General features: G+C 46.1%; 3 protein-coding genes across 4 annotated transcripts; 2 read left to right on the top strand and 1 right to left on the bottom strand.

Annotated features, from left to right (window-relative positions):
• Positions 1 to 152: 152 nt before the first annotated feature.
• spata2l (spermatogenesis associated 2-like) lies at positions 153 to 4,112 on the top strand. Of its 2 annotated transcripts, none has more exons than XM_029154279.3 (4): positions 153 to 489; positions 1,270 to 1,625; positions 1,746 to 2,039; positions 2,236 to 4,112. In XM_029154279.3, the coding sequence occupies exons 2-4, from the start codon at positions 1,272 to 1,274 to the stop codon at positions 3,247 to 3,249; spliced, it is 1,662 nt and encodes a 553-aa protein (XP_029010112.1). In that variant the 5' UTR covers positions 153 to 489; positions 1,270 to 1,271; the 3' UTR covers positions 3,250 to 4,112. The 2 variants fall into 2 exon arrangements, with proteins under 2 accessions (XP_029010112.1, XP_055365556.1); XM_055509581.1 differs by having other exon boundaries at positions 156 to 489; positions 1,267 to 1,625.
• A 9-nt stretch (positions 4,113 to 4,121) lies between these two features.
• On the bottom strand, positions 4,122 to 6,831 carry pdf (peptide deformylase, mitochondrial). The gene is made up of 3 exons (XM_029154280.3): positions 6,714 to 6,831; positions 5,070 to 5,694; positions 4,122 to 4,903 (listed from the first exon to the last, which is right to left on the bottom strand). The coding sequence occupies exons 2-3, from the start codon at positions 5,677 to 5,679 to the stop codon at positions 4,746 to 4,748; spliced, it is 768 nt and encodes a 255-aa protein (XP_029010113.1). The 5' UTR covers positions 5,680 to 5,694; positions 6,714 to 6,831; the 3' UTR covers positions 4,122 to 4,745.
• Positions 6,832 to 7,068: 237 nt separating this feature from the next.
• LOC114857875 (uncharacterized) lies at positions 7,069 to 11,803 on the top strand. Its single transcript, XM_029154779.3, has 7 exons — positions 7,069 to 7,406; positions 7,642 to 7,865; positions 7,948 to 8,049; positions 8,166 to 8,267; positions 8,699 to 8,812; positions 9,027 to 9,135; positions 9,669 to 11,803. Exons 1-7 carry the CDS (start codon positions 7,223 to 7,225, stop codon positions 10,904 to 10,906), a joined length of 2,073 nt encoding a protein of 690 aa, XP_029010612.1. The 5' UTR covers positions 7,069 to 7,222; the 3' UTR covers positions 10,907 to 11,803.
• The last annotated feature ends 931 nt before the right edge of the window (positions 11,804 to 12,734 follow it).

Genomic DNA, 12,734 nt, shown 5'->3' with positions numbered 1-12,734 from the left:
GAACCATGTCTTAGCCATGCCATATGCTTTAAATGCTGGGGGGATTGTCATACACTCATACACTCTTATGTACTTCTATCTTCCTCACCTTTCCTTCAATCCAACAACACACCACCATTGTACTTTCATAGGTTTGTGTTTTTCTGTTGTAGTTGTTCTGTTTCCCTTTCATTAGACAGAGTTTTTATTAGGGCTACTTTGTAAAGTGCCTTCAGATTGATTTTTTGTGAATTGATCCTATATACCTGAATTGAGTAGTTTCTGTTGCATTGTAGTATTTTCTGTTAGGGACATGACACTGATAGCGTTTAGGTAAGGGCCCCCGCCCCCCGGCCCTCACAGCGCCATCGCGCGCCCCTGTCTGACGCCGTCCACGTGACAGTGTTTACCTAAACCCCAACCCTGAGCAGGAACCAGTCTGCGTCGGCCGCGCCAGGGAGCGTGTCCATGGGCCAGAGCTTGAGGTTCACAGGCAGGCGCCCGGCAGAGGTAAGGCCGCGTCCGGCGTCCGCTCTCACTCGCTCCTACGACTCACGGCTCAACGTTAGCAGCGACGTTACATTAGCTTCGACACGCGGACCCGCGTCTATAATGAACGGTTTTGAGGTGTCGGGCCAGAGCTCAAGCTCCCGAACCGGACTCTCGCCGTTTTTTTAAGGCAGCTTGAGTCAAAATGTAATTCGGCCTGTTTTCAAAGCGACGTCCAACTTGCTTCGGAGGCGCTTCTTTGGGGACTTTCCCCTAAAATGAAACTGAACCCAACGCGTTAAAAAGTTCGTATTTTGATGGTTGGTAGATTGAAATGAATGTGAAACGAATGACAGCGTCCGAATTAACCCGCTAAGTTCCAGTGCTACTCTGAGTAACAAAGGCAACAGTACTTGGATTCATATGAACTGTTAATTTAGCAAAGTGAGCTAGCTTAGCCTTAGTCAGTGAGCAGGTACGCCAAGCTAATGCTAACATTCTAAAGACTGTTTCCACTGATGAATGTGGTGTAACTACAAATAGTGGGTCAACAGGTTTGTTTACTTCGAATATACAGTTTTGCTCACACTCATAACTTTCACTTTCGATTACGAACAAGTATCTTTGGCTGATTAGTAATTGCAGTATTCTGACAAATGGATGCCAATGGAAACCACAAGGAACGAAACCCACTGGTATCGAATTAAAATAACCGTGGTGGTGTTTGAATGAAATCTCATCACCTAATGCGGCAAAGCCCTTATCAGCCGAGAAGTGACGTCACGGTCTCCCTCACAGCAGACATGAGCAACTCCCGGCCAACACTCGGCGACCTAGAGGCTGCCTACAAGCACAGTCTGGAGAAGCAGATCGTGGGACGAGGCACCAACTTGACATGTAGTGACCAGGAGTTATGGGACCAGGTGGAGGCGCTGCTGAAGGAGGGAAGTACTGACGACACCCACTGCCTGGGTCTGGATCCGCTGAGGCTGATGGAGGAGTCGCTCGCGCAGGCAGCAGCGGTATCGACGCCCAGCGCCGGGAGAGTCCGAGGCAGAGCTGGATTACAAGGCCTGGCTAAAGCTTTTGAGGTCCTTGAGCAAGCAGCTTTGAACCTCTACCTCAGCCCCTGGAGGGAGGAGTACAAAGTCGTCAAGGTTGGCTAAAAAAATAGACTTGACACTGCAGATTATATGTTTAAATAGAAATGACATTTATAATCGTGATGCATTTTTCATTTGAGGCTTTGTTTGTTTTACTTTCTTCACTCGTCTCAGATGTACTCCGGTATGTTCACCCATTGCATCAAGCCGGTGCTCTCAATGCCCCAGATCGAGAAAGTGTTCGGGCTGTTGGGGTACAGGCCCGGCTCTTCTCGACAGCAACAGCTCCACCTTCAGTCATCCAGAACCTCTACTGCCACTCCAGAAGACCTCCTCCGCTTGTCTTGTGCCTTCTTCTTGGCCCGCTGCGAGTGCTGCCTCCTCCAGAAGGTCCTGGGGAGCCATGTTGGTGAGGCTGACTGGGAGCTGAGTGTGGTGCGAGAGAGGCAGAAAGGCCACAGTGTTCAGGTGGGTTAATCCATAAAATCCAGTGATGGAAAGGGGCAGGTCTGACACACAAAGCAATTCAAATATATGTGAAATAGTACAGTAATACTTATAATTTCCTGAATTAAATTTGCCCCATCAACAGATAAACACAAGCAACAAGATCTTACTCTGGTTAAATACTTTACACTTGCTTTTTGTGCATGTTTCTCAACAGTTTGCCTTGGAAAACACAATAAAGACCCTGAAGGTCCAGCAGCCAGTCACTGAGCCATTAGATGCAGATGTGGATGTAGATCTGTACACAGATGTACTGGCTAACGGGGGGCAGAAGGAGATAGGGGGTGTAGATGATGAGGGTCCTCGCTCTTTAATCTGGGCGTCTCCCCTCGGATCACCCAAAGCTGTGAAGATGCACAGCAATGAAATTATGTCCTTGCCCTCCACATCTGCCTCCCCACCCACTGGAGAGCACAGCTGTATCTCCATGCTCAACTGCCAGCTGACAAAGACATCACCTGTAGAGTCCAATATCCACAGAAGCTCATCTGTCAACAAAAGGCAAAGCAAGCAAACCTGCAACGAGTCGAAGTTGGATGGAGGAGACCAGCCCCAGCTGCACAGCCTGCAGCTGGAAGAGGTGGAGCTTGGTATGAAGAAGGCTGAAGCCAATCAGTTATGCAGCTGTCTCCAGAATTCCTCCTATCCTACAATGAAACACTGTGCTAAGTGCAAACTGACAGACAGTAAGAGCTGTGCCGTTCTTGGGAGCTGCCATGTGGAACGCCGCCCTGATGTTGCAGTGGACTCAATGGCAGGATCGGGCTCGGTGTCGGCACAAAACGAAAGCCTTAGAGTGAGCGACAGGAGTGCAGCACAAATTGTCCCCAGCGGCAGCACGGTGATGTCCTCGTTGGTGCGAAGCGACTGTCCTAAACCGAAGCCTAAAGCGATCACCTACCATGAGTGCTGCAACCTTGCCCAGCTGGACCCTCGCCTTCTGTGCCACAGCTGCTGTGTCTTCCACTCGGAGTCCTGCAAAGAGCGAGAGTACTGCAAATCTCACCACATGGTCAAAGAACTGGGAGTGTGTGAGTGTGGGAGGCTGTGCTCCAGAAAACCTCTGGTTCTGTGTAGATACTGTGGCAGCGAGTACTGTAGAGACTGTTGGTACAGGACCCCACTTGAATGCACATGTGGCCAAACGTTTGACCAGTCGTCCTCTGTGTGATTTCATTAATGAGGCACAAGTAGCGAAATCACAAAGCCTTAAATGTTTGTGCTTCTACTAAGAACCTTTTATAACAAAAGATCCAGTTGTTGCCTTGACATGGTGCTAAAAAACGGTAATTAGTGCGTTCATTAGTCAATGATGTCTGAAACTAGTCGTGTCGTTGTTTTTTAAAGTCTACAGCTGAAACAAATCTGCCACACGCATCACTGAAGAAATGAAAACAAGGGAGACAATGTTTCAACCTAGTGCCAAGAGTCATCTGATGACTCATTCACCAACCACATCCCATCAGCGTTACATAGTCCTAATGATGACGAGACCTAGGACAAGTACACATACAGAGGAATATTTTTTACTTTTACCTTACGTACCTTAAAGGGCAACTTTACCTTTTTAGTGTTGCTTGCTATGAGGCGTGCCCAGTGGACAATCCAGGTTTCCTTCCGAACCACGATGGGTCGCGAACACCCACCCACAGTTGCTGGTGTTTGTTTGCGTTGCTGTAGAGAGGATGGTTTCTGCACTGTCAGGTGCTGGGTTTAGGTTCACTGGAATATATGCTCCAGTACAGAAGCAAGTTGAAACTGAGTGAAGCCAATATACACAAGTATAATAGATCATACAGGCTTCTGTGTCACAAATGTGAAATGTTTTTCAGCTTATCAATGTAGCTTGGCACAGCACAAGGGAACCTGCCTTCATCTGCATCTACTGCCCGTTTCTGTGTTAAATGAGCAGATGTCTCGTGACGGTGGATTTGGTTGTTGCATACCAGACTAACCAGCACCTGAGGAATCAGCTTTCGTGTTTAAATTTTTGTTGCATCACAACTAACAAAATTAAATCATTTTTTAAATGTGCTTACTCTGAATATGTTGTTCTTATATGATTATTGTCATTGAACAGGAAACTTGTTAACAAGAATCATGAAGCAGATGATTCACTATTTGATAAGCATTTCTTCTTATTATTTCTTAGTGGTTATATAATTAAATGTTAATTACACACGAAAGTTGAGCATTGAACACAGTTTATACAGTAAATGACTGCTTGTAAAGGGAACTTAAAGCTGCTTTTTTGAGCAGCCTTAAATTCTTCACCTTCTTTGAAGAAATCACATTTAACGTCCAGAGATTAGTATTTGTAGAGGTGTCAAAGTTTCACTCTCTGGTAACTATTCTTATTACATTTGTACATCTTTTTGCTCAAATATATGAATGAACATAAATTTTAATTTGTGCAAATTTTAATGATTTTTTTTTTATTGTTTACAAATTATTCATTCTGTTAATGTATTAACAGCATTTAAACATTTTTGGACAAGGTGATAGCATCATCATGGATTTTTATAATGACCCGATTGTTCATCAAACATTGTCTGTGCAGTTCAACCTGAAAGGCTTTTTGTTGTTTTTAATCATATAGCTGCAGTGCAGTGGTGGGTCCATGGTCACAGTGAACTTTAAAACCAACAGCTCTCTCCTGTCTGTAGTCTATTCATTGTACGTCTGCCAGTTCCTGTTGATGAAGGTCTTGCTGTCCATGCGGTCGATGTAAAGGACCCCATCCAAATGGTCCATCTCATGCTGGAGGATGCGAGCTGACCAGCCACTGGCCTGCCACGTTGCTGCTTCACCCTTTTCGTTCAGACCTGCAGAGAAGCCAGAACAATAAGTGAAATGTGTCCAATATGGTCTGTTGAGAAATTAATATGACACCAGAACTATTCAGTTCACATCCTTATTAAAAACAGACAACTTGCTTTAGCTGAAGGCAAATGTAGTCAGTGTGTTCTGTGTCACTGGAAGCAGACGTACCAGACACCTGTACAGACAGGTAGCGAGGAACTGTGGCTGAAAACCCTGAGATGCTTTCACAGCCCTCCTGAAAGAGCACTGTCCGGCCATCCAGCACTCTTAGCTGGGGATTCACAAAGATCCTAAGGGGCTGGACAGACAGGCCGCAGGCCTCCCTTGTTGCAGGTGAACTCTCCTCCAACATCTTCTGGGGATATTGCAGGGCCAGGATGCGGAGCGGCACCCCAATCTGAGGCGCACTCAGTCCCACACACTCCAGTTTTCGCATTACCTTCACTAAAGTGCTGATGACCTTCTGGATCTCAGGGCCTGTTACAGCAGAAGGGTCAACAGCAGCTGCATTTGAACGCAGCACTGGGTCCCCGACCTGGCACACATGGCTGTACGGAGGACTCGGGCCAGGTATGACCTTCCGTTTCATGTACTGCAGGTAGGAGCGTACCTTGGTGTTACTGCAGTAAGAGCGACTGCAAGGTGCACGTGACAGAAAGGGTGACGGTTCCGTTATGAAACTCAAGGGTCGGTTTCTGCACAGAGACACTGTGGCTGTGTGGCGTGGGAGCCCTGTTCTGGAGAGCTGCAGAAGAGCGACGCATGTTCTGACGTTCATGGTGGAGCTGGATTACTGTAATGGAAAAATTTTACCTTAGTGCTGTTTCTTATCCAACACACTCGTCATGTGCTGGTTAGGTGCAATACTAAACATTCTTACACAAACAAATAATCTCTTGTGCCCTGACGTACATCAAGTCTAAACATCTGATGCTCCATTTGACTGACTAATAATTTATGATATATGTTTGTCTTTTACACCCGGACTCTGGCTCCTTCCTATCTGACTCCCCACCAGACCCAAGGCTGTTAAAGCCAATGCATCTTGTCTTGGAAGCTCGGTGTTCCTTCCTTTGGATAACAAGACATGACGATGCAGAAGTGAGAAAGCAAACATTCTCACTCACAGCGAGATAAGGTGGCACAAACAATTCCATTGCTGCAGAGAGACATTCCACTAGAGCCAGAGAAAGGGGTTAAAAGGCAGAAGCAACTTAAGGGTCGTGGGCTCTTTGCATCACACCTTCGTGGTGTGTGCACTGATCTCCCCAGCTGGTTTTTGGTTTGTTGATGTGCACGATCAACATCCATGCTTTTTATTTGCTTTCCCCATTATTTTTATTTTCTTTACTATTTCAATAAATCGCACAAAAGGACAACTCTCTCATCTGCTTCTTTATGGGAAATTTCCACCACAATTACACATTGAGGGTGAAGCTGCAAAAGAGGAAGACTTGGTTTATCAGAGGTCCTCGATCCACAGCATGTAACTTACTCTGGAACAAGACTAACATTTTAACTTTAATATTGATGAGGCCTTTAGGGACAGTCTCACAGACTTTGCCATGAAAATGTTTCATTCATAATACAGGCACAAACACACCAACACCGTCTGTCTCCATGAGCATGTTGTCTTGTGCGTTATAGTAGGAACTTGTCATAATTGAGTATTGGAGCACTGGATGTGTGCAGCAACTCCAGCACATGTATCTAAGGCGGCTTCACAGTGACATCATCAGCGGTAAAACAGTACAGAGAGTGAGACTGAGCCACTCTGACCGCACGGGCAAGGTGGTGAACGGAACTACTTACGTAGTGTCGAAGCTTGTTTCATTCAATAATCCATTTGTATGATAAACAGACGCAGGTTACGTAGCGGGCGCTTGTGTCAAATGAAGAGAGGGTCGCTTCTGATGACGTCAAAGGCGTCACCGCCACTGTCTCATTTTAGTAAACTGTAAAATATAAAGGTAGCAATAAATTAAAATGTAACAAGCTAAATAAATCCAAAATCCGCGTTAAAATGCGTTGTAAATAAATAATTTACTTTAATCAAAGTTCATCATATTTTTTAAAACAATGAGAATAAAACAGTATTCGGGTTTATACAAACTACTTCCAGGTCATCAACCATCCGCGTTACAACAATTTTCACAATAAAGGTCCAGACGCGCCACATTATGGGGAGTATTGTATCAAGCGTTCAAACAACCTTTATTTTGAAGAGAGACTGCGAGTTTAACTTGTCTGTAATGTTTTGAACGTTGAAGGAGTTGCAAACTACGTCGCCAGGGGTCGTTCAGCATGTCGGTACATGTCCGATGCATAGAAGGTGCAGCGGTCGAGGCCCGGAGCGTTTCCACCCCACAGAAAGCGTAGAGCGGCACCACCACGACCACCGAGGCCCGATGGAGGCCCGCGGCCCGCGGACGGACGGCCGTCCACAGCTGCTGGCCCGGATCATAGAGCACGTATGGACTCACAGGATGCTCGACTTACAGGAAGGTTGGTTTCAGTGACGTCACAGCACTAAACACTACATAAGCACTACATGAATATGTCCGGACTGTTCTATTGGCAAAGCATTGGCACAAGTAACTTTACTGGACTATAATAACTGTTTAGAGATGAACAGTTGATTGATTGATTGCAGCGATTCTAACCAATTGATTTGGTTAGAAATATTAAAGTCAAGAATGGGTGTTTGGAAACTGAACCAGTACCGTGTCTTTACCCACAGTTCTGGATCCGGCCTATTGGCCTGACACGGACTCACAGCCCACCAGCCTGACAGACTCCCTGAGGCTGCGTGTGGCCTCTGCGCAGGTGTTCTCCATTGTGAAGAACAGGGACGTGGAACACTTTGACAGAGTGATGAGGTTTGTGGAGGCCACTTACAGGCTTCTACCAGGACTAGTGACTCCCCTCAAACACATGAAGATCATCTTTGGCCTCAAGACTATGGTATGGAAAAGTCTTGCGTTTGCATTGATCAGCATTGTGTGTTAGAGTTGAAATGCCTACATACCTGTGTGTCTGTGTTCAGGTCATCATGTGGATGCTGCGGACAGGCAGAGGAACCCTTGACACCGTGTGTAAAATCATCACCTATTTCCCAAGTAAACTACCTCAGTACCAAGATCAGTGTGTAAGTCCTGTTTCCTGTCCTGCTGCTACTGAAACACACACGTTTGCCTCGATTTGGTGGAGATGAAGAAATGAAGTGATTCAACAACAACAACATGTTCTCTTTCTGTGCCATAGAACCAGCTTGACATGTTCCTCATGAGAAAAAATCATCTGGACTTTAAGACACTGGCACAATCTCTCGCTGTGGACAAGGAAAAACGTAACGATTATATGAAGGTTGGCTTGTTTCACATACTGCCTTTAGTGTTTGTGTGTGTGTCTGCGTGTTGATACTCGTGTCTGCCAGGCTTGTCTCTACCCTTGTTGGTTATTTTCTATCCAGCAGGATGCACTGTAGAGCTAAAGTGGAGGCCTACACTAACTTACCACACACACATTGTGATTCAGGGAGGAAAATTTGCACAAATCACCTCTACTTTGCTCATTAGAGCCACTTCTGGGCCACTAACTTTCCACCTTTCTACTGCATCTCATTATCTTTGTCTCTCTTGTAGTTGTCTATTAATTCTTAATGTGTAAAGTGGTTGCTTGTCGCATGTCAGTTGTGAATTGGTGCTATAGAAGAACATAGAAAGAACCTGGAGCAGGAGATATTAAGATAGGTCAGTAAACGTTGTCCGGCATGATGTATGTTGTGTGTCTTCCAGAAACACATGGACGAGCAGTACGGTGAACACTACGCCCAGAAGTTAGAGGACCGGCTCCTGCAGTATCTACACAAGCTGGAGGCCGTGTTAAAAGGAGACACTTACGTTGACAAAGTATGTGTTTTATGTGTGTGAGTTTTATGATTGTGTGGTTAAAGACATATCTAACATCTGGCACGGTTTTCAGTACAGTATTGAGTATCAGGTGCTTGAAGTAAGTCACGGACGTACCAGTGCTTTGTGTTTATTGACTCTAGAGGCTGATGGTCAGACAACAAAAAAAACATTACTTAAAAAGTGATCAAATTCATTTTGACGTGTCAACCAGATACTGAGGAAATCAAGTCCTGCCACTGAAGAGGACAAGCAGCTGTTGGAATTAGTTACCTGTGACTCCATCGCCATAGCAACAACCTTAAAGAAACTGCTGCACTGTGGTAAGAAGTACTGGCCCTCAAAAACACACACAACCATATGAATGTTGTCAGGTTTTATAGATAGAACTTTGTTGTTACTGCACCTTTAGATTGACTATACTTGTTGTTGCCATAGGATTTACATAATTTACATTTACATTACATATCATAATGTCTGCTGAGTGAATACGGTAAATAGCATAGTTCAGGCAGGTAGGTGAAATGGATTGAATAGTGCTTAAACATGAACTGAAACCAGTGTGTAATGAAATCAAATCTATGTAAGATTGAAAAATGCAGCAAACATGAATTAAATGATTAGTAGATAAATAATACTGGACATAAATGAATAAAATCAAACGACTCCCAGTCAGTGTTTGTGCTAAATTGAGTTTAAAAAATTAACCCCCAATGCAGTATAGTAACAGGCGTACGTACGTATGTTTAGGGAGATCCAGATGTTACATAGCATCACCTCCTTTTTACTATAAGCTCCAGGAATGTCAACGTGATGCATTTTTTTAATCCACATATACTTGTGTTCATTCCTTCAGACTTTCCTTTCTGTCGCATTTCTCAACCATCTGGAAACGGAGGGGCTGAGATGGAAAGCTCTCAGCCGTCAAGCTGTCTGTACTCCCTAAAGGTTGGTCTCAAGCCACGGCGAGGGGAGGCTGCCCACGACGTGGCCACAGACAGCACAGGCGTTAGTGGACACCACCAAGGGGTCTCCGCTGGTGATGGAGTCAGGAAGGTGGAAGAAAACAGCAGGAACAAGGGCTCCGAGGAGCTCTGTGAGAGGAGGGGGGAGCCGGCCGCCTCGCCCCACTTCTGCTCCAGACACCAGAGATGGGTGAGCAGCATCCTGCACCAGTGTCCTGACGAGTGCTCAGAGGAGCTGCTGCTCCAGGCCAACCTCTCCTGGTCGCCACCGCTTTTCCATTCCTCCTCGTCCTCCTCTTCGTCACAGGACCTCACGCCGTCCAACCTCATCTCGAGTCCCCCTGACCGGCCGCCGCCGTCGCAGTCAGAGCAGCGCGGCGCGGGGTCAGGGTCAGCAGGCAGCACCTCCCAGAAGGCACCTGTTCCTCAGCCTTCGCCCAAAGACGTGGCTCCGCTGCTTAGCGGGAGCACTCGGCCATCTTCAGATCATTTAATGGTGCCTAGTGACGAAAACACTCCAACCTGCTCTCATCCCCATGTTTCACCTGACAAAGACTCTTTGATCAACCCACCAGAGAGTGTCCACCTCCCCAACCTGACGTCCAGACAACCTTTGTCCAGACTTTCTAGAAAATATAGACAATCTTGCACCAACACGAGACATTTAGAGGCTCCGAGGGGGTTTATTCCAAACCCTGTCCCTCAGAACTCCACCTCACCTCATCCTGAGACGCACAGCAGCAGATCTGCTCCTGTACAGATGCGACCTCACTCCTGTGGCACCAACACTGATCATCTGAGCCTCAGGTGTGACAGCAAGGTCTCCACCGCGGCCACGACGTGGTCACTGCCCAGTCAGGCCGAGCTGCTGCCGTCCACGTGGCTCCAGTCCTACGTGGCCGTGACAAGGCTGAGCTCCAGCTGCTGTTACAGGTCTACGGAGGGCAGATGCTACGCTCCCTGCGATCCAGGCGGGAGGGCGGAGGAGGATGATGACTCCGAGTCCTCCTTTGATCCAAACACACTCTACTCCAGTCAGTCTTCAAGCAGTGACAGCGACGTGGCCGATGACGACCCTGAATACAAACCTCGTATTAAGAAGAAGAGGCGCCTCCTGAAATGTGCATGAAACACTGAAGGATTGAGACTTTTACTAATATTTTAATAATGTTACTTAGAAGGAAAAATAATGGACTTTTCAGCCAACATGTTATGTATGACTCTCACTGATCACAGTAGGTAAGGTGGTTTGTATGGTGCTGAGGTTGATCCTGAGTATTTATTTTTTATGTTTATCACTCAGTCATTACTACTCCAAGCAGTGGCCTCCGATTGGGACACTTCATCCTTAGACCTCCCAGAAAGTAAGCGTGATCTGAGACATGATGGGCTCTCTTAAGCCTTTGATGCAGCTCAGCAGCCGGTCATGTACTGTAGGTGTAAGACGGCGCATCCTCTCATTGACACAGGCCCAGCTCTCTGCATGGTGGCATATTTGTATTTACCCTGTGCAGGGAATAGTTGGTAGGACTAGGATGGAAGCAACCTGAAGGGAACAGAAAGCACACATGGAAGTGTTTTTCATTGTCTGGGAGCAAGAACCTCTGGTTTCAGCTATAATGACAACCAAACGTTTCTCTCTGAACACGTGTTAAGCTTTAACATAAAAATAATGTTTGTCTGGTTTGATGCATTTTCCTTTTGCTGCGATCATTTCTCGATTCAGCTTCCTTCTCGTGTAGCCTCCAGCTGTTCATCATCTGCTGTTACATCATGATCAACGTGAGGTTAGACATGAAATGCTCTGTATAAGGTAGTTTGAGGGGAGTAATGTTTAGCCTGTTTCGGAGTTTTGGCTGCTAAAAGTTGATTTTGGTTGGTCTTGTTTACACACTGATGCCACGGAGGCTCTTGGCAAAGCATCACAGCTGGTGACATAACAAAGTCCAATGTGCAGAGTGTGGGCTAAATGTGTTTGTGTTGATTTATAATGTACGTGCCCATTAAAACCACAATCAGCTTCATAGATACGATGCCTTGTAGTCTATGTGACCATGATGATGATGATGATGAGGAGGAGGATGAGGATGATGATGTGACTGACTCTTCAGGCCTGACCAACATGGGAGCTTGTAAAGTAAATCAGCGTTCTGCACATGGCTTTGCGTCACATTGCATCAGACACATCTGATGTTTGGACTGTGTGGCTAAAGTGCATTGAAAGACTGGAACAACACTAGGTTCTGTCGCTTGGCCGTGTTCAGCCTGTGCATCTCTGTGAAGGACATTTTACATAGAACCACAACATTTAGATTTTCTCTAGGCAAGTTTAAAGTTTAGTAAACTGGTAATGTCTACCCTCAGTAAAATACTACTTTGAACTTGGTATGAACTGCTCATCATACACAGAAATGAAAGGTGAGGACCGTGTGTCCACTCAAACAGAACCACACCCGAGTAGAAATCCTAGAAATGACCCAGACTGGTTTAGGCTGTTTATGGTACCTTCATCTGGGACCAGTCAGCTCAAACCCAAAGAGGTGGATGATATTAAATATTATCAAATGGATCCTGACACACTGTCTGTAGTTCTGCTTCAGTGTAACCATTATAAAGTGTGTCTGCTTCTCTGGGAACTAGTTTCGTCTACAGCCTTTTCAGGGGACGGACACACAATCATCTTGTTTTTCCTGTTGTTGTCAGGTTAGCGTTACTAATTGTAATTTGCCTAAAAGGCTTCGACTCCACATGTCCATGTTTGGTGGTCGACCAAGGCTGTAATGGTCCATCTGCTGGTTCAGAGCACCACTCGTCTACCGGGGCTCCTAGTGTGTTTCACCACACTAAGCTCCGTCTCCACATTTGCACCACAGGCGGCTCATGAACTCCCCTCAGCCCTGTGATTTATGGAGCCCGGGCGCCCGCGATGTTTCCACACAATGACTTGGCAGTTTTGG

This window comes from Betta splendens, chromosome 6 (assembly GCF_900634795.4).
Source record: "Betta splendens chromosome 6, fBetSpl5.4, whole genome shotgun sequence".
Lineage (NCBI taxonomy): Eukaryota > Metazoa > Chordata > Actinopteri > Anabantiformes > Osphronemidae > Betta > Betta splendens.
Note: the sequence above shows the minus strand (reverse complement) of the source record. Positions and strands in the feature narration are given on the sequence as shown.

What these genes read in the sequence shown, in the direction of transcription:
- pdf (XM_029154280.3), bottom strand. Translation starts at nt 5,679, where the DNA reads ATGAACGTCAGAACATGCGTCGCTCTTCTGCAGCTCTCCAGAACAGGG. An exon ending in CCTGTCTGTACAGGTGTCTG is followed by an intron (nt 4,904 to 5,069) that starts GTACGTCTGCTT and finishes GCTTCTCTGCAG; the next exon opens with GTCTGAACGAAAAGGGTGAA.
- LOC114857875 (XM_029154779.3), top strand. Translation starts at nt 7,223, where the DNA reads ATGCATAGAAGGTGCAGCGGTCGAGGCCCGGAGCGTTTCCACCCCACA. An exon ending in TCTTTGGCCTCAAGACTATG is followed by an intron (nt 7,866 to 7,947) that starts GTATGGAAAAGT and finishes GTCTGTGTTCAG; the next exon opens with GTCATCATGTGGATGCTGCG. An exon ending in GAGACACTTACGTTGACAAA is followed by an intron (nt 8,813 to 9,026) that starts GTATGTGTTTTA and finishes CGTGTCAACCAG; the next exon opens with ATACTGAGGAAATCAAGTCC.
- spata2l (XM_029154279.3), top strand. Translation starts at nt 1,272, where the DNA reads ATGAGCAACTCCCGGCCAACACTCGGCGACCTAGAGGCTGCCTACAAG. An exon ending in AGGAGTACAAAGTCGTCAAG is followed by an intron (nt 1,626 to 1,745) that starts GTTGGCTAAAAA and finishes CACTCGTCTCAG; the next exon opens with ATGTACTCCGGTATGTTCAC. An exon ending in AGAAAGGCCACAGTGTTCAG is followed by an intron (nt 2,040 to 2,235) that starts GTGGGTTAATCC and finishes GTTTCTCAACAG; the next exon opens with TTTGCCTTGGAAAACACAAT.